At 41.1% G+C, this 21,506-nt stretch overlaps 1 protein-coding gene across 5 annotated transcripts in view; it reads left to right on the plus strand.

Annotated features, from left to right (window-relative positions):
- The window catches only part of LOC140714264 (ubiquitin carboxyl-terminal hydrolase 54-like), a 164,387-nt gene that overhangs the window by 94,678 nt on the left and 48,203 nt on the right, over nucleotides 1-21,506 (plus strand). For all 5 annotated transcript variants that reach the window (XM_073025325.1, XM_073025327.1, XM_073025328.1 and 2 more), the window contains exons 6-9: nucleotides 3,777-3,859; nucleotides 6,005-6,110; nucleotides 11,227-11,373; nucleotides 19,639-19,788. In XM_073025325.1, coding sequence (XP_072881426.1) covers nucleotides 3,777-3,859; nucleotides 6,005-6,110; nucleotides 11,227-11,373; nucleotides 19,639-19,788 — 486 coding nt within the window. The remainder of the gene's footprint in view (nucleotides 1-3,776; nucleotides 3,860-6,004; nucleotides 6,111-11,226; nucleotides 11,374-19,638; nucleotides 19,789-21,506) is intronic.

Genomic DNA, 21,506 nt, shown 5'->3' on the forward strand with positions numbered 1-21,506 from the left:
AGGAAAGATGTCAACAAAATAGAGGAGAGTACAGAGAAGATTTACTAGAATGTTTCCTGGGTTTCAGCACCTAAGTTACAGGGGAAGATTGAACAAGTTAGGTCTTTATTCTTTGGAGCATAGAAGGTTGAGGGGGGATTTGATAGTGGTATTTAAAATTATGAGGGGGATAGTTAGAGTTGACGTGGATAGGCTTTTTCCATTGAGAGTAGGGGAGAATCAAACAAGAGGACATGAGTTGAGAGTTAGGGGGCAAAAGTTTAAGAGTAACACGCGGGGGAATTTCTTTACTCAGAGAGTGGTAGCTGTGTGGAACGAGCTTCTAGTAGAAGTGGTAGAGGCAGGTTCGATATTGTCATTTAAAGTAAAATTGGATAGGTATATGGACAGGAAAAGAACGGAGGGTTATGGGCTGAGTGCGGTTCAGTAGGACTAGGTGAGAGTAAGCGTTCGGTACAGACTAGAAGGGCTGAGATAGCCTGTTTCCATGCTGTAATAGTTATATGGTTACCTCTCTGACTGGAGGCCTGTGACTAGTGGTTTACTGCAGGTATCTGTGCTTGGTCCATTGTAGTTTGTCAATTCAGTTGAATTCACTTTATTTTCCATGGGGAGCTTAATTTGTGCAGTGGTAAGGACAACATCACAGAGCCAAGATACACGCCACCACACTACGTTAAGTTAAACACAATATAAACACGACAGATAATAAATACTAAGAATGAATGCATGTGATTTAGAATACAAATACACTAATAAAACTGACTGTTTTTTATTGTCAAAGGTGTTATGCATATTATACATTGGCCTTCATAAATCAAAGTATTGAATATCAAGGTATGGGATGTCATGTTGAAGCTGTATAAGACTTTGGTGAGGCCTGCTTTGGAGTGTTATGTACAGAAAGTTTACAATGATGTTGCTGGGTCTTGAGTTACAGGGAATGGTTGAATAGGTTATGACTTCATTCCTTGGAACGTAGAAGCTTAAGGGGAGATTTGATAGAGGTATACAAAATTAATAGGGGTGTAAATAGGATAAGTGCAAGCAAGCTTTTTCCAGTGAGGTTGGGTGGATCATGGGTTAAGGGTGAAAGCTGAACTATTTAAGGGGAATATGAGGGGAACAGAGATTATTGTGCAAAAAAAAAGCACATACTGTAACATATTGGCATGGGTGAAGGTTAACAGGAAACAGAGTAGGTATAAACCGCTCTTTTGCTGGTTGGCAAGACATAAATTGGAAATCATTGCAGGAGGCCTCAACACAAAAAAGAATTGGATGTAAGCCCATTCATGCCTTCCTTGTCATTTAATATGATCATGGCTGTTCTCTGCTGGCATAAATTCCTCTACTGTGGTAATTCTTCATTCTCTTCTATTCCATGATCTGTGAAGTATTTATTAATCTCCACTTTAAGTACTTAATGACATAATGATTCTGTCATTTGCCAGGACAGAGAATTTCAGTGATTCATCACCTTGTGAGAAAGAAATGCTACATACAGTCGGCCCTCCGTATCTGCGGATTCAACCAACCGCGGATCGGTATTGAAAAAAACCTGGAAGTTCTCTCTCCAGTATTCGTTGTTTGAGCATTGTTCACCTCGCGTCTTGTTCGGTTGCTACTTGTGTTGTGTGTACCCTTTGTTTCTGTTAAAAAATGGCTCCTAAAAAGCAATTAAGTTTTCAAAGCAATTCCTCAAAGGCTAAGAGGGAGCGTAAAGTATTGTAATCTAGAAATGGTTAAAAGTACTACTTGTTGTTTGAGCATTGTTCACCTTGAGTCTTGTTTGTTCGCTACTTGTGTTGTGAGCAAGAGGATGGAGTTTAAGGCTAGTAAGGGATGGCTGACTAGCTTATGTTAGAGCACTACAGCCTCAAGAACTTAAAGATCATGGGAGAATTGGCCGGTTGATGCCGAGCCAGCATCAGCGTTCCTAAGAAGAGCTACGATGGTTGCGTCTGTATTATAAGTAATCTGGAGATGATTTAAAGTATACGGGAGAATGTGTGTAGGTTATATGCAAATACTACGCCATTTTATATATGGGACGAGCATCCGCAGAATTTGGTATCTGCGAGGGGTCCAGAACCAAACACCCGCGGATACGGAGGGCCAACTGTATTTGTTGTCTCCTATGGCTCGACCTTTTACAATTTGCATATAGTTTGGAAGAACCGAGCTAAGTAATGGTTGCTGAATTTGTTAACACAGAGATAGATAGGAAATTAAGCTGTGAATGGGATATATAGAGGCTACAGTATGTATAGGCATGTTAAGTAAATGGGAAAAATCTGGCAAATGGGCAAAGTCTAGCAAATGGAAGTAGAAAGTGGGAAAATGGGAAATTGGCTGTTGTGGTAGAAAAAGAATAAGAAAACAAATTATCTAAGTGACAGTAGATAGCAGAGCACTGAGGTGCAGAGACACTAGATGTCCTTGTGTGATTTGCAAAAGATTAACATGTAGTTCTGACAAGGAGTTAAAGAAAGCTAACAGCATCCTGCTGTGTATACCTAGAACTGTATGGATACACAAAATGCTGGAAGAATTCAGCAGGCCAGGCAGCATCTGTGGAAATGAATAAACTGTTGACTTTTCAGGCTGAGATCCTTCTTTAGGACTGGAAAGAAAGGGAGAAGATGCCAGAATAAAAAGCTGGGGGGTGGGGGGGGGGGTGGAGGGAAAGAAGGATAGCTTGAAGGTGAAGCCAGGTGTGTGGGAAAGTTAAAGGACTAGAGATGAAAGAATCTGACTGGAGAAATAAGTGGAACATAAGAGAAAGGAAAGGAGGAGGGGCACCAGGGGAAGGTAATAGGCAGGTGAGACGAGGGAAGAGGTCAGAGTGGGGGATAGAAGAATAGGGGAGGGGTATGGAAAGCAATATTCATGCCATCAGGTTGGAGGCTACCCAGACAGCATATAAGGTGTTGATATTGCACCCTGAGGGTGGCCTCATTGTGACACAAGAGGAGGCCATAAACCAATATGTTGGAATGAGAATCAGAATTAAAATGTTGGGCCACCAAAATATTGCTTTTGTATGCGAAAGCAGTTTATTCAGTCACATATGCGAGAATACTATGTATGTCTCCTTATTTAAAGAAGAATGCTACTGAATTGGAAGTGCTTCAGGGAAAGCTTATCAGACTAATGATGAGAAAGAAAAGGTGCCTTAATAGGAACGGATCGCAGACTTAGAATCAAGCTTGTTATCACTGACATATGTAATGAAATTTGCTGCTTTCTGGCAGCAGTACAATGCAATATATAAAATATACTGTAAATTATAAGAAAAATGAGATACGCCTTTTAGAGGCATCTTTTGAAGATGTCCTCAAAGGTGGGGAGGTTAGTTCCCATTGATGGCTAAGTTTACTGGCTTTACAGATTTTTGGAACAATAAGAAGGGTCTTTTAAGATCCTAAGGGGTCCGAAGCTTGCTTAATTTCTTGTCAGAACTACATGTTATGAAATGGAGAGATAGGTTTGAAGGGCTGAGTGGTCTTCTAATTTGTACATTTAATACAGGTATGTATTACTTGTTTGTAAATGGTTTGGAAATTTTTCTAAATCAAATGAAGTTGGAAGCTTTTGCTTTTACTCAATTGTGGACTTGGATGTCTTCATAAGTTGTTAACAGCTTTTTAAAATCTTGTTTGTGTAACTCAAATGCTCCAAATATGTTTAACTTCATGACTTTGTGGAATATTATTATATCAGTTCGAAACTTAGTAATGACTTTACCTTCTTTGATGGATTTTTTCTCGCAGTGCGTTTGCACCAGCTGTGGAGCAACTTCTGATCCGCTGCCTTTTATCCAGATGGTGAACTACATTTCTACAACTGCCTTGTGGTAAGCCTTTAAAGATCAATTGTATTAAATTTGTACCTTACAACATTCTTACACAAGATGACTTTAAAGTGCTGCAGATAAATGAAAGATGAGAAAGCTTATCGAAACGTATCCATTGTTTCTGTTTACATACTGATGAAGGAGTCAGTCAGTGTACAATTTCACATTTTGAAATCAGAAACCTCCAATTTAAACAAATTTATAAATGAGAATGAAAGTCAGATAGTGTCTAGTCTGTGTTCATTAAATAAGACCCTACTCATCAAATTTTGATCATAAACATTTTAAATTGCTGTAGTTGTAAGAGCAGGTTTTCATGCTGATGAAGAAGAAACTTATCTAATAATAAATGTTGCAATATTTGTGGTATGTACTGGCAGTCTGTCTCAAGACCTTTAAACAGGGAGTGTCTTTGAAATGCTGACTGTGCTCTGTTTACTAAATATTGTGGAGTTAGTTCTTGATGCTGCTTGCACAATGTTGTGCTCTAAAATTAGTGGAATTCGCCAAAGGAGTAAATAGGCAAAAGGCATTGGAAATTTTTAGAGACGACTCCATGCACAAGCCCATTCCCCTTTTGCCAGCATGCCAAGGATGGTTAGTTAATCGATTTACGACTAACAATTAGGTAAATGCTTGCTATGTGGATGAGTAGGTCAACTGTTGTGATCATTTTCGTGTTTACCGTCATTTAAAAAAAGGTAGAATCTTACTACCGAGACTCCAGATTGGAGTAGAACAGAATGTGGTGAGATGAGAAATTGGCACAAAGGATTGTCCACTAATGCTCAGGTAATGGAAAAAGAATGAAAAGTTGGAGAATAGAGAAAAACTTATGAATATACTGAGGTCAGTCATAGGCTTCAGTAATGGACAAATAAATGTTATCAAAAGCAATACAAATGAAGGGTGAGTAAATTAATAGAAAGTAGGTGTTATCACAGTAAGCAGCAAGAATGGAAAAGGATTAAGTACTGGAAGAACTGTATTGTATGATGAAATTAATTTTGAGTTGGATATCTTGGGAGGAGAGAGTAGTTGGTGTGGGCTAAGTAGATGGTAGCGGCCATTAAATGAATATAGAACAGGATCAATCATATTAATTTAACATTAAAATGAGGTAATAAATCATATAACCTATTAGCTTAGTTAAGGTACAAGGAAACAAAGCAATGTAGTGGTTATGAGTGGGGTTCATCAGTAATGAACACTGTGTGTAACTACTGACACATATTCATCCTAACATTTATAATTATGTTCTCTCAAATGAGAACAAAAACAAATGCCAGGATTCTGAAATTATCAAAAGTTACATTGCTGCTTGGAATTCTGGAAATAATCAGCAATCCATGCGGCATCCATGGAGAGAGGAACAGCGTTAATATTACAATTTGAGGATATTTCATCAGAATTTGGCCAGTACTGTTAGAGACTTTTTTTACTCTTTCTTTTGAGTAGCTTAAACCATATGCATAGCTGGCCTAGCAAGTTTGGCCCATTGAGCCCGTGCTTCTCCCATAATCTTCTGGTAATTGTAATTAATGAGCCTGCTACAAAACTGCCCAAGTTCAGCATTCCTCAAAAACAGATCTCAGACTGAGTGGGGTGTGATGATGTTGTCAATTTTATATTCTTCAATGGCTGCAAGAAACGTCACCCTCCCCACCTCCTCCTCCCCATCCCTCCTTCCCCCCACCCCTCTCTTCTCCCCAATCTCCCCCTCGTCTCACTCCGACACCTTCTCCCTCCCTCCTCCACTGCTCTCTCTTCCACATCCCCCTCCCTCTCCCTCCCTCCCCACCACCTCCTTCCCCTTTCTCCCCCCCCCCCCAACAACTCCCCCTTCTCTCCTTCACGCACCTACCCTTCAGCCCATTATTCTGTCTGATGGTCAGGCTGATACCTGGTTTAAACTCAATTGTTTCACAAGTGTAAGCATTGTTCATAAAGTGTGTTGTTTGCCCTCCTTAACTACCTGGGTTCTGAATGGAATAGAATTGCATTGTCTAATACGTGATGAAACCCCAAACTCTTTATTGAGGAAATATATTTATTTATTTGTCAGTGTGTCTGCAGTGGATATCCTGCCGTGCCTTTGTCAGCTTTCATGGGAACCAATTCCTGTCTCTTTGTCTCTTTGTTTAGTAATCAAGCAATTCGCATGATGGAAAGACGTGAGAAACCTACGCCTGGCATGTTTGGGGAGCTTCTGCAGAATGCAAGCACAATGGGTGATCTTCGGAACTGTCCAGTATGTGTCATTTCAAATTGTTTCTCAGTGATTGTTCTGGTTTAACCTCAAAGGAATTCTGGCACTTAGAAGTTGGCATTTTAAGGGTCCATTTGTTGAACAGTTTAACTTTACCCCTGTAATTGTGCACCTATTCCACAAACTGCTAACTTACAAAATATTTTTCAAGTGCTCTGATGTTTCTGGTTCTGGTGGGTATGTTGAATAAAAATAACACAACAGTGTCTGTATAATTGCTTAAAAACTGCTTCTTGATTTTTGGTTGCTGTCCTTTATGGTTGGTTAGGAAGATCCACTCAGGTCAGTGATCAAAATAATTCTATTTTTGGCCTGGGGACATCCAATTCAGTGGTTCCTCATGCAGATCAACTTCCAGTTGATTAGCTGGCCACACTTTTCCAGTTTAATTTTGTTTACTTGAGAGCTGTGAAAAATGTATAAGAAAAACTTAAAAATTGTTATTGAAGCAAATAAGGCAAACCTTAATGAACTGTTTAAAAATAAAAATGTCTGGAGTATTAGTGCTTAATAATCACCAGATGATCTTTAACTTACAACTTCCTTGCGGTGTGGTATCTTTGTCTTTTTTCTGTGCTGTGGTAAAACAAGTTTGTTCAGATCCAATTTAAAGACTTGCAGGTATTCCTTTGTTCTAAAAGGGTCCAGCTCCATGGTGATATTTGCTTCCATTGGAAGACAGAGTGAGAATTTCTGTGAATAGAATCTCAATGAATGTGGCTCATTGTTGTTAATGAAAAGTTCAGTAGTGGCTGCGGCCTTTCCTGTCTGCTGTTTGGGCTGAAATACAAGAGTTTGGGATCTGGTCGTTTAATTTTCTTCAGCTTATTGAAGTATTTTCATAAACAAAGTACAGTTTTAGCTTTGTTATGCATGTGGGAAAAGTATTGTTTTCATTTGTTTTTCTGTCTAATCCAACCCCTAGGGTGCTTAATATTATTAAATATATATTGTTGATTTTTCCAAATGCTTTTTCTGTCAAAATTTTCCAAACCATTTGTAAATATTACAATTAAATGTCTCAGTTTCCAACTTTTTCACTCATGTTCAATTTCTCTCTTCTAAAACAATTAGATGACCATACTGGTCTGGGAGTTAACTTAATGTTAAGTGCACTTACAGCATAGGGCAGTGGAGTTGCTTTAAATTCAGCTAACTGCTTATTATTGTAAATTATAGCAGACTTTTATCTGGGTTTGATCCTAAGTTATCTCTATTGTAAGAATACAGCAATGGGTCAGAAACAATTTCAGATTTATCATCACTGAAATATGACGTGAAGTTGTTGCTTTGCAGCAATAGTATAGTGCAAGGATATAAAAACCTATAAATTAAAACATAACTAGAGCAAATAAAAAGGAATCGGGTCATATTCATGGGTTTCTGGACTGTTCAGGAGAAAAAGGAAGGGAAGAAGCTGTTCCTGAGTTATTGAGTGTGTATCTTCAGGCTCTTGTACCTCCTCCTTGATGGTAGTAATCACAAGATTGTATGTTCCATATAGTGAAGGTCCTTAGTGATAGATGATACCTTCTTGAGACACTGCCTCTGAAAGATCTCATCAATGTTGGGGAGCATTTTACCGGAGCTGCCTGAGTCTATAACCCTCTGCAGTCTCTTGCAATCCTGTGCATCGGATGCTCTGTACCAGGTTGTGATGTAGTCAGTCAGAATGCTCTCCACCGCACATCTATAGAAATTAGCAAGAGACTTTGGTGACTTACCAAGTTTCCACAAACACCTCACATAGTGGAGCCACTGTCTTGCCTTCTTCCAGCCCAGGATAGATCCTCTGACATGTTGCCACTCAGGAACTTGAAGCTGCTTGCAGTTTCCACCACTGACCCCCAGTGAGGACTAGTGTATGTTCTCCCAAGGTCGCACTTGGTTTGGTGAGCTGTAATGTTGTGTTTTGTGCAAGTGCTAGTGCTCCCTTTCTGGCAGCAGGTCAGTATATTGTAACCATTAAAGATGTTGAATGCTAAAGATATCTCAGAATGCCTCTGGATTGATTGAATTTTTTCCCTCAAGCATAGCAATCAGTTTTTAAAATCACATTTTTTCTTTATCTCATTCAGACTTAAATTGCTGTAACTGGCCAAGCCAGCATGGATTTACCAAGGGTAAATCATGCTTGACTAATCTGTTGGAGTTTTTCGAGGATGTAACCAGGAAGTTAGACGGGGGAGATCCAGTGGATGTAGTGTACCTCGATTTTCAGAAGGCATTTGATAAGGTCCCACATAGGAGATTGGTGGGTAAAATCAAAGCTCATGGCATTGGGGGGGGGGGGGGGGGGGGAGACATTGACATGGATAGAAAACTGGTTGGCAGATAGAAAGCAAAGGGTAGCGGTGAATGGGTGTTTCTCGGAATGGCAGATGGTGACTAGTGGGGTGCCACAGGGCTCGGTATTAGGACCACAGCTGTTTACGATTTACGTCAACGATTTAGATGAAGGCATTGAAAATAACATCAGCAAATTTGCTGATGATACTAAGCTGGGTGGCAGTGTGACATGTGATGAGGATGTTAGGAGAATTCAGGGTGACTTGGATAGGCTGGGTGAGTGGGCAGATACTTGGCAGATAACATTTAATGTGAATAAGTGTGAGGTTATCCACTTTGGGAGTAAGAACAGGAAGGCAGATTATTATCTGAACGGTGTAGAGTTAGGTAAGGGAGAAATGCAAAGAGATCTAGGAGTCCTTGTTCATCAGTCACTGAAGGTGGATGAGCAAGTGCAGCAGGCAGTGAAGAAGGCTAATGGAATGTTGGCCTTTATTACAAAGGGAATTGAGTACAAGAGCAAGGAAATCCTCTTGCATTTGTACAGAGCTCTGGTGAGACCACACCTGGAGTATTGTGTACAGTTTTGGTCTCCAGGGTTAAGGAAGGACATCCTGGCTGTAGAGGAAGTGCAGCGTGGATTCACGAGGTTAATTCCTGGGATGTCTGGACTGTCTTACGCAGAGAGGTTAGAGAGATTGGGCTTGTACACGCTGGAATTAAGGAGATTGAGAGGGGATCTGATTGAAACATATAAGATTATTAAGGGATTGGACAAGATAGAGGCAGGAAATATGTTCCAGATGCTGGGAGAGTCCGGCACCAGAGGGCATGGTTTGAGAATAAGGGGTAGGTCATTTAGGACAGAGTTAAGGAAAAACTTCTTCTCCCAGAGAGTTGTGGGGGTCTGGAATGCACTGCCTCAGAAGGTAATGGAGGCCAATTCTCTGGATGTTTTCAAGAAGATGCTAGATAGGTATCTTATGGATAGGGGAATCAAGGGATATGGGGACAAGGCAGGAACCGGGTATTGATAGTAGATGATCAGCCATGATCTCAAAATGGCGGTGCAGGCTCGAAGGGCCGAATGGTCTACTTCTGCACCTATTATCTATTGTCTATTGGTCTGTTGCTGAGTGGTAGAATTGTGTTGCTAATTCTGAATGAATGCTATAGATAGCCCAATTTTGAGGCATAGAGAGGAGTATAAAATAAGCATCTGCCCCCATGGGCAAAAAGACAGAACCTAACAATATTGTCAAGTAAAAACCGCTAAAGCTCTAAGTTAATCATTTTGATTTTTGGCTTTTTTTTGGATATTAGATCAGTTTGTTCAAAATGTGTGAGGTTGCTTAAGAACATGCCAAATCCTGAAATTAGTGTGATACACACGCACGCACGCACACACACACAGTACACAATGACAGTGAATGTACCACACTAATATCAGGTGTAAAAACAGGAAATGCCAGAAATATTCAATGAAGCAGACACCTATGTGCAGAGAACAATGGAATTACTACTTCAGGTTGAAGATCCTTTATTGGAACTGGACCCTGAGGCTGAAAAAGTTCTTTAAAAATGTTCTATTTGTATCCCTTGCAGGTTGAGCATCTCGGTGGTATATCACAGTGAAATAAATCTTAAATTTTAATTCACAGCAGTAACCTGTTCTGGTAGAAGTAGTAAAATTAGGTATTAAATGTTTTAGGCAGAAAATTGAGAATTCTTTATTTTTTTGGTAAATTACAGTGAAGAATTGAAATGTAGAAAATGTTCAGTGCTTAAGTCTTTGGCCTTTTGCACACTGCTTGAATTGCCACTAAGCTAAACTTATGAGACATATAACATTTGGATGGCTTTTATAACTTGTGTAGGGTAACTTGTATAACTTTATAACTTGTCCAGGATGTTATTAAGTGCAGCAAGGAAAGCGTCTTTGCAGTCAAATAAATTTATGTTGAAAGGTTTAAAAATTTCAGATGCAAGGTATCTGAAGTAAAAGCAGAACTTAAATTCATGGTCTGTTTCAATGCATAATTTTTGATTTTGTTTTAATTATGTAAGTGTTTTGAAGTATTAAATGAGAAAAATGCTAGGAATCACTTTTGTAATTGCACAAAGAGTTTCAGAATACTGATCTTTTGTTTATGTAGTTTACTGTAGCTTATTGTTATTTAATCTGATTCTGATGTTTTATGTTTCTTCAACTTTTACAATGAAACACAAACAATGGAGTTTCTAGAAGGAGATTGGAAGCAAGTTTGGCAGCTAACTATTTTCTGAACTTCTCCCCCACCTTAATCAGGGAACCAATCTCATTTACTACATCAGTAGACTTGGCAGATTAATGTTGAACTTGGCACTTTATTCATTTCATAACTCAGTTCTTCTGTGAGGAGTACATTTTTTCTTACTCTCCTGCAGCTCGGCAAAGGGATTTTGTGTTACAATATTTATGTTATGTACTTCATTGAGCGGTATTTTTTTAGTTGCCCTAATGTACATGTGTACATGGAAAACTTAAAATGATCATTCTTCTTTCACTCTGTTCCCCTTTCTTCCCTGTTCATTATCATACATTTTTGATTGATATAATTGGGAACTGGCCAAATTGTTGCAGTGAACTTGGCAGCTGACTACACTTGTACTGCACCTGTTGGAGTACAATGAGGTGCTATGTGTTGTGCATGTTAAACTTTCATCTAAAGTTATAATCTCTGTTAGAGCTGTCATTTCTTGGTGGTTTTGTTCATAACTTGAAAAGAACATTGTTAACAAATAATTAAACTCTTTATTTTCTTCATAGAGCAACTGTGGCGAGAAGATTAGAATCCGCAAGGTATTGATGAACTCTCCAGAGATAATCACCATTGGCCTGGTTTGGGACTCGGATCATTCTGATCTTGCTGAAGATGTCATTCATAGCTTAGGGACTTGCCTGAAACTTGGAGATGTAAGAAAATTACTGTTGTTATTACTGGATGTAAATGAAATGTAATACTTTTGACTTGTGAAAACCCTTCAAACTAGATTTTTTTGATAGTAGATGCTTTAAAAAAGGGAGATTCCAACTTGGCAGTGATCACATTTTTTTGCATGTTGTGAAGAAAATTTTTGCAGAGGAATGCTGAGGACTAGAATGAATGCACCCAGTCAAAAAGAATCAATGTAGATAGAGATAAATGGGCCATGTTTAACTTGAGAATCCCTTAAGGCCTGTCACAGGATAGTTTATAGAAAATCTAAAGATATTGTAAACTTTCAAAAGCATTTGAAGGTCCAAGAAATGATCACAAAGAGTTAATGAATTAGACATAACTGTGTGGACTGATAATTGGTTTGGAGGTGAGGTACAAAGTTTTTAGAAAAGAAAGAATATTCTCTCTCTGGATGTGACAAATAGCATTCCCTAGATATCTGTTTTAGAGTCTCAACTTTTTGCATAAGTATTTATAACATGGGTGAAAGAATAGAAAAGAAGTTGTGTATTTGTGTGTGCAGATGAGTTTAAGAGAATAATAGAGCTTATATGGATGGAACAGAAAATTGCAAGGGCATAAATCTAGTTCAGTGAATGTTGTTTCTGTGTAGAAATGTGAGGATTTAAAAGAATGTTTTGTTAATGGGGGTTATTTCCCTGGACTACCAGTAATTCTAGTAACAGGAGTGTGTAGATCTGCATGGAGATTTAAAAATAATGGATAAAACAGAGAATCTATTTGCTTCATCAGTTATTTGCTGACATTCACTATACCAGACTTGTAAAGCATTGTGCACTGCTGTGAGTTGGTGTATGATTTAGGACCAACTAAAGGTAAAATTTCAGCTCACGTGGAGCGAGTTGGAATATTGAAATTCACTACTTATATTTATACTTTGAAATTTATTTGAAGGTTACATCCATAAATGTTTAATACTTTTGTGGTGACCCACTTTCCAGCGCCCTCGAACCGGCTCTCAAAATGGCACACGCCGGCAGAGAGGCCGGCCCCAAAAAGGTGCCAGGCCTTCTTCACCAACAAGGGGAAAAGCCCGCGCGCGGGAAGAGACTGTGAATATGCACCCCTACAGCATTCCCACCTGGGGAGGGTGGAAAAGGGAAGGCTTAAAAGTGAGGCCGCGAAGTTTGAATCAATCTTTTACGCAACTGTAACTCACCGTCTGTGGGTCGTTATTCCAGCGCTGTGTGTAGCACACCGCTACAATTGGTGAGCTGTTGGCACTATACCTGGCAATCCGGCATTTCAGGTACTTCTTAGAAGGTAGCCCCTTCACTGCGTTCATGGACTACAAACCGCTTACCTTTGCGTTCACGAAGGCGTCCGATCCCTGGTTGTCCTGCCAGCAGCGACATCTGTCCTACATCTCCGAATACACGACGGCGGCGAGTTTTCGACTCCATTCACAACTTAGTGCACCCCTCCATCAGGACAACCGTCCGGATGGTCTCCAACAGGTTTGTTTGGCACGGACTCCGCAAGCAGGTCAGTGAATGGGCCAAAACGTGCATGCAGTGCCAAACAGCCAGGGTGCAGCGGCACACCAAAGCTCTGCCGCAGCAGTTCCACCCAACCGCCGGCATTTCGACCACATTCATGTGGATATCGTAGGGCCCCTGCCAGTGTCGCGAGGAGCGCGGCACCTCCTAACTATTGTAGACCGGTTCACAAGATGGCCAGAGGCAGTCCCGCTCACCGACACCACCTCCGAATCCTGCGCCCGAGCACTGATTGCAACCTGGGTATCTCGCTTTGGTGTACCGGCCCACATTACTCTGACAGAGGTGCCCAGTTCACCTCCAGCCATGGTCAGCTATGGCCAGCCTTTTGGGAACACAGCTACACCACACAACTGCCTACCACCCACAATCGAACAGACTAGTGGAGCGTTTCCAGCGTCACCAGAAGTCGGCTCTCATGGCCAGCCTGAAAGGGCCTAACTGGGCGGACAAACTTCCCTGGGTCCTGCTCGGAATCCGCACGGCGCCCAAAGAGGATTTGCACACCTCGTCAGCCGAGTTGGTGTACGGCGCACCCCTGGTCGTCCCAGGAGAGTTCATACCAGCCCCAAGGGGGCAAGAGGAAGAACCCGCAGCAGTCCTGGACAGACTACGTGAGAGGCTTGGTAACCTGGCCCCCCATACCCACTTCACAGCATGGACAGAGCCCGACCTGTGTACCCAAAGACCTGCAGCACTCTAAGTTTGTTTTTGAACAATGGGGCAGACATCGGGCACCGCTACAGCGGCCCTGCGAGGGGCCAGTTAAGGTGATCATGAACAATGGGTCCACGTTTGCGCTGGACATTGGGGGGAAAAGAGGTTTGCTCAGTGGATCGACTCAAACTGGCCCATGTGGACTTTGCGCAGCCGTTCGGAGCTCAGGCAGAGGCAGACCTCCCAAACAGAGGCCGACTCAGACTGTGGACATTGGGGGTTGTATCGCTGGTTCTGGGGGGGCGGTGGTATGTGGCGACCCACTTTCTTTGAAAATCTTTTTATTAATTTTTAAGCAAACATAAATGAAACATGAATACAAAGTGAGAGTACATAGTTGATAGTTTAAGTAGACATTCAAATATATAATAATATATATAGCCTCTCAAACTCATAGTATTTATGAACAAAAGAAACAAAAAGAAAAAAAAACCCAAAAAAAGAGAAGAAAAAAAAACACTAACCAACATGGGCCATTGCATAATGTTAGATACATACAGTAGTGCCAATAACTCCGAACCTCCATCCAAATAATTAAGGATAATAAAAGTGAGGTTTAGGAAAAGACAATTTAACTCATATGAAAATGTTGAATAAATGGTCTCCCAAGTTTCTTCAAATTTAACTGAAGGATCAAAAACAACACTTCTAATTTTTTCTAAGCTCAAACAAGAGATAGTTTGAGAAAACCACTGAACTATAGTTGGAGGATTAATTTCTTTCCAATTCAATAAAATAGATCTTCTAGCCATTAATGTAACAAATGCAATCATTCGTCGAGATGAAGAGGATAAACGATTATTATCCACCATTGGTAAACCAAAAATTGCAGTAATAGGATGCAGTTGGAAATTGATATTTGGAACTCTTGAAATAATACTGAAAATATCTTTCCAGTAATTTTGTAAACAAGGGCAAGACCAAAACATATGGGTCAATGAAGCAACATCAGAATGACATCTGTCACAGGTTGGATTAACATGAGAATAAAATCGAGCAAGTTTATCCTTAGACATATGAGCTCTATGTACAACCTTAAATTGTATTAGGGCATGTTTAGCAGGCGACCCACTTTCCAGCGCACTCGAACCGGCTCACAAAATGGCACTCGCCGCCAGAGAGGCTGGCCCCAAAAAGGTGCCAGGCCTTCTTCACCAGCAAGGGGAAAAGCCCGTGCGCAGGAAGGGACTGTGAATACGCGCCCTCTACAGCATTCCCGCCTGGGGAGGGCGGAAACGGGAAGGCTTAAAAGCGAGGCCGCGAATTTTGAATAAATCTTTTACGCAACTGTAACTCACCATCTGCGGGTCGTTATTCTAGTGCTACACTTTTGATCAAATTTCAATTCAATATTTGAAAGAAAGAATAGTTACATTCAGGATTATCTTAGCAAATAGTTGTGAAGCTTTTTTCTTACCATTACATTTGTGTCATATGTATGTGACATATTGAACTGTGAGTTTGGAAATGCATTAGACTTGGTGAGTTGTAGCCGTATTCTGGAATATTAAATGACACATTAACAAAATAACTTGCCAGTCACATCAATAGTTTAACTACCCCATTTTTGTTGACACTATGTTATTCTTGTGTGTATTGGACTTGGATCTGCTCCAATTTGCCCTTTGGCTCTTAACCCTGTAACATTTGGGCAGAAAAGGAGCACACTTCAGGACGTTCATTATCAACAACAGCTTGACATTCAATACTATCATCCCTTCAAAACTAATTAATATGTTGGTCAAGACGTTGGTCTCAATACTTCCTTGTGCAGTTGGATCCTCTATTTCCTCACTTGCACACCCTAATCAGTTTGGATTGGCAACAGTATCTCCTCCACAATCTCCATCAGCACAGCTGCACTAGAAGGCTGTGTGCTTAGCCTTGTGCTCTACTTACTTCACACTTATGACTTTGTGGCTAAGAACAGTTCCAGTGCCTTATTTAAGTTTGTCATAACCTGAATCAAAAGTGGTGATAAATCAGCATATAGGAGGAAGATTGAAAATCTGCCAGAATGGTGCCACAACAACAACCGCTTACTCAATGTTAGCAAGATGAAGCAGCTGATTATTGACTTCAGGAGAAAGAAACCAGATGTCTGTAAGCCAGTCCTCTTTGGGAGATCAGAGGTGGAGATGGTCAGCAACTTAAAACCTCAGTGTTATCATTTCAGAGGACCTGTCCTGGGCTCAGCACCTAAGTGCAATTATGATGAAAACACGGCAGCACCTCTAGTTCCTTAGAAATTTGAGAAGATTCGTCATGACGTCTAAAACTTTAATGAACTTCTATAAATGTGTTCTGGAGAGTATATTGGAATGGAAACACCAATGCTCTTGAATGAAAAATCCTACAAAATGTAGTGGATACCGCCCAGCCATCACAGGCAAAGTTCTCCCTAACTTTGAGCATATCTACATGGGAGTGTTCTCACAGGAACGCAGCATCCATCATCAGGATTCCCCACCACCTAGGTCATGCTCTCTTCTCGCTGCAGGCGTCAGGAAGAAGAAGGAGCCTAAGAACTCTCACCACCATTTCATGAACAGTTATAGCTCTTCAGCTACCAGGATCTGGAACCAAAGGGGATAACCTCATTCAACTTCAATTGCTCTATCACTGAACTGTTCCCACAACCTATGGACTCACTTTTAAGGACTCTTCATCTGGTGTTCTCAGTATTTAGTGCTTATTTTTTGTTATAATTATTTTTTTTTCCTTTATGTATTTGCACACTGGTTGTGTGCCCTTTTGCTGTAGTCTTTCGTTGACTCTTTTATGCTTATGGGATTTACTGAGTATGCCCTCAAGAAAATGAATCTCAGGGTTGTGTGTGATGACATATATGTACTTGGATATTTTCCACAGGCCACTGTCAGCAATCTCATTCAAAAATAACAAAGCAGAAATGCTTATTAAAGGTACCATTTAATGTCAGAGAAATGTATACAGTATACATCCTGAAATGCTTTTTCTTTGCAAACATCCATGAGTGCCCCAAAGAATGAATGGCAGAACCCCAAAGTCCCAAAAAAGCATCGGCACCTGCCACTGAGTACTCAAGCATCAGCAAAGACACAGACTTGCACTTACCCCAAAGACTTGGCATTTCACCCTGTATTTGACATACCCCAGTCCTCTCTCTCCCTAATAAGGGAGAAAATGGTGTCTCCGTTTTAACATAACAAACAACTCACTGGTTTACGATGTTAAAAGTCCACCACGTCGCTTTTTTTTTAGCTCTGTACCCAAAATTCTGGCACACATCTGCAGATAAACCAGATAAACCTCCGACAACACACAGGTCTCGATCCGCTCATCTCCAGAGCCCCGAGATCCTGGGCTTCCAAATCCGAGCTGGACTCTTAGACCGAGCCCTTGGCATGCCGAACAACAACGGCCGGTTATGAAACCCCAAGAGTGGGTCCCATTCCCGCAAAGAACCATAGTTAGCATGTCATTCCAGGTCAGGGTCTTCAAAAGAACCCTGAAAGGGATAAATAAAGATATTAAAGATGGAAATAGAGCTGTTTCCAAAGATGCAAGCAAAGGAGTCGCCATTTAGTGCCATCATCACTCTGTTATTAATGTTGATCCAGATGCATCATCATTTTGCTCTTAAACAGTTAACCTGGTTTAAATTTATGATCCTTGATTGCATACCTTCAATGCATATATTTATGTTTTATAATTCATTCATTAATGGTTGATACCCTACAAATCTATTGGAGTATAAGAGCATAAAATGATAAGACATACGAGCAGAATTGGACCATTCAGCCCTTCAAGTCTGCTCCACCATTCCATCATGGCTGATTTACTTCTCAATCTTGCCTTCTCCCCATATTATTTAAGAACCTTAAAAACTTCACTTTAAATATACCCAATGGCTTGGCCTACATAGCCATCTGTGGCAATGAAATTCACAGATTCACCACCCTCTGTTGAAGAAGTTCCTCTTCATCTCTGTTCAAATTTCAAGTTCAAAGTACTTTTATTATCAACATATGTATGGTACTGTGCAAAAATCTTACGCACATGTTTATAGCTAGAGTGCCCAAGAGTTTTCACAGCACTGTATTTGTCAATGTGAAGCAGACAGCGAGCTTGTAAATCTGGCGGGAGCAAAGGAATGGTGAGGGTGGAGTGCCATGGGAGTGGTGTGGGACAGATGGCAGAGAAGGAGTGCCAGAGTGGGGGTAGTGCAGGTGCAGACACATCCAGCCCCGAGACAACAGGCAAGGTCATTTGGTTCCAGACAACTGGTTTACTGATCATTACAGTGTGTTTCTCTGGTGTTTCCTGCTCCCTGCCCCCTTCCCACTCTCAGTCCACAATAGAGACCCATGTCAGAATCAGGTTAATATCACTCACATTTGTCATGAAATTTGTTTTTTTGCGGCAGCAGTACAGTGCAATACATAACATTACTATAGTACTGTGTGTGGTGTGTGGCCAAGTGGTTAAGGCGGTGGACTAGCGATCTGAAGGTCATGAGTTCTAGCCCCAGCCGAGGCAGCGTGTTGTGTCCTTGAGCAAGGCACTTTACCACACACTGCTGTAAATGGGTACCGGCAAAATGCTGGGTGTTATGTTTAACCTCGCCATAGACTGGCGTCCTATCCAGGTGGTGGTGGGGGGGTCTCGTACACTCAGTCACTTCACGCCACGGAAACCGGCATAAGCACCGGCCTTATGAGCCTGTAAGGCTCGGGACAAACTTTAATTTAACTAACAGTACTGTGCAAAAGTTTTCAGAACCCTAGCTATATATATATGTGCCTAAGACATTTGCACAGTGCTGTATACAACCTTGAGATTCTTCTCAACCACAAAACAATGAAACACAATAGACCCCATTAAAAAAAAACCTACACAACAAAGACAGTCAAACACCCAATGCGCAAAAAAGAACAAATTGTGCAAACAATAAAAAAGTGTACAAATAACACACAGAACATTAACCACCAAATCCCTGAAGGTGAATCCACAGCCATGGTTCTACTTCAGTGCTGATGTGGGTGAAGCTGCTCCAGGAGCCAGATGGCTGCAGGCCACAGCTGCGGAGTCAGTTCAATGCTGAAGCAAGCCTTGACAAACTTGGAGAGTATATTTACTGGTTACACCATAGCCTGGTATGAAAACACAAATGCCCTTGAATAGAAAATCCTACTGAAACTGGTGGATATGGCCCAATCCATTATGGTAAAGCTCTCCCTACCATTGAGCACATCTACATGTAGTGGTGTCACAGGAAAGCAGCATCCATCATATTGTTATTATTACTTTTTGTATTTGCACAGTTTGTTGTTTTTTGCACACTGATTGAATGCCCAAGTTAGAGTGATCTTTCATTGATACTATTATGGTTAGTATTCTGTTATGTATGTATTGAGTATGCCTACAAGGAAATGAATCTCATGGTTGTATATGGTGACACATATGTACTTTGATAATAAATTTACTTCTGAGTTTTGATCTTTGAACTTTTAAACCTTGCAGAGTAACGAGCTGCAGTAGTTTGTCATTTGCCCATGGCTTTGATGCCTCAATCAAACCACACAAATAGTAAAAGGACCTCCTATTCTGAGACTGTACCTCTGGTCCCAGACTCTCACAATATAGGGAACATCCTATCCATGTCCATTCTATCTCTGCCTTTCAATATCTTGCAAAATGTTCATAAGCTTAGTTGTCTGTAATATATCCTGGATTTGGTCAAGATCACATCTGGAGCAAGTCTTTGGGTACACGGTATTGTGTGGCCCCATCAAGGACTTTGGCTTGCATATAAAACTGCCTAATTTGTTTGATTTCAAAATTGTTTAATCAATATTTGTAGTACTTACTTGCTGATAAAAATTTTGTTTTTTTAAAAAAAAAACCCAACCAGATATTAACTTGCATGGCTTAGAAATTTCTCGCATTGCAAAACAACAATTAGTTTAAAAATGGCCTGTCACAATTCCAAGCTCCAATGGATATCCTTTTATTTTACAGCTCTTCTATCGAGTGACAGATGACAAAGCTAAACATACAGAACTCTATTTGGTTGGGATGGTGTGTTACTATGGTAAACATTACTCTACCTTCTTTCTCCAAACAAAGATTCGCAAGTGGATGTATTTTGATGATGCTCATGTGAAAGAGGTTTGTTTTCTTTTCCTAAAGTATTACATTTGTTACTTTAACCTATTCAAAGAGTTATTCTTATTACTGGCCTCGAGGTAGACAATTAACAGGCACGTGATTAATTTTGACAGCACACAACAAAATGCTGGAGGAACTCAGCAGATCAGGCAGCATCTAGGGAAATGAATAAGCAGTCCATATTTTGGGCTGAGATCCTTCATCAAGATTGGAATGGAAGGGGAAGGTGCCAGAAAAAGAAGGTGGGGGGAGGGGATGGGGGACACACTTGAAGTTGTTAGGTAAGCAAGGAGTGTAGTGGGGGGCAGTTGAAGTAAGAAGTTGGGAGGTGATAAGTTGATAAAGTATAGAGTGAACTTGAGAGCGGCCTTATCATGGCAGGAGAGATGGCTATCAACCAACATGTTGGAATGGGCACGGGGATAGAAAATAAAATAGTTGGGGAAATCCTGGTTTTTGTAGATGAAACAGAGGTGCTTGACAAAGCGGTCCCCCCGCAGGTCTCACCAATGTTGAGGCTGTATTGGGATGACCTCAGTAGATCTGCAGGTGAAGTGTTGACTTATGTGGAGGGACTGTTTGGGGCCCTAAGTGGAGGTGAGGGCTCGATCTCCTCAATAACTTTCAATTCTCTGGCCCAGATCGCCTCATGATAAGTCCTGATAGACTTTCATCCCCCCATGAAGAAGGCCTTAAAGCTCTCAGCTTCTTTCTTGACAACAGACCTGATTGCATTGGTGCTGCTTCATGCACCCATGATGAGCTCATCAATTTCATCAACTTTGCCTCCAACTTTCACTCTGTCCTGAACTTCATTTGATCCATTCCTGACACCTCCCTTTCCTTTTTTGATCTGTGTCTCCATCTCCAGAGACAAACTGTCCACCAATATCATTTATAAACCTACCGATTCCCACAGCTGTCTTGACTATACCTCTTCCCACCCTTGTCTACTGAAAAACACCATTCCCTTTTCTCAGTTTCTTCATCTCCACTGCATCTGTTCCCAGGATAAGGCTTTCCTTTGCAAGGTATCAGAGATGTCCTCCTTTCTCTAAGAACAGGGCTTTCCTTCACTATTGTTGCGGCCCTCACCTGCAACTCCTCCGTTTCCCAGATATCCATGCCCACTCCATCTTCTCACTGACTTGTTACGAATGTGCCACAACTCTGAGGGGCCGAAGGGTACAAAGTCGCCCCCTCCTTTTTGAGAATCGCAAGATTGCTATTAATTCGGGTCTGGGACCCAGGAAATGAGAGAGGATCCACAAGGTTTGGAATGTGTCCTGGCCTCAGCGAAACAAAAACCCCTGATAACGGCTATTGTCTCTTGGAGACGGAATTGTGTATTGAGTATGGTACTATTCATTGAAGCCCTCAGGGGACGACCAGAGTGGGCTGGTTGAGGGATTGCATCATCCCAACCTGATTGACATGAGACCCCGTGAGTAAGGATAAAAGAGGGTCTGGGGAACAACCCCTTGAGATGCACCAGGAGAAACACTGGAAATCCAGTGACAGCGTTTAATAGCGACAGCCGGTGGGGGGCTCATGTGCGTCCTTCCCTTGCCTGGGATTGGCGGGCTCACCACGGAAGAAGGGCTTTAGCTAAAGGAGAGGCCACAAGTGAACGGCCACACCAATGAGACTCTGACGGATCGAAATCATAAAAGGAATCGGCAAGTTTTTCTCCAAATCTCTCTCTCTCTCCAACCATT

This window comes from Hemitrygon akajei, chromosome 21 (genome assembly GCF_048418815.1).
Source record: "Hemitrygon akajei chromosome 21, sHemAka1.3, whole genome shotgun sequence".
In the NCBI taxonomy this organism is placed as follows: domain Eukaryota; kingdom Metazoa; phylum Chordata; class Chondrichthyes; order Myliobatiformes; family Dasyatidae; genus Hemitrygon; species Hemitrygon akajei.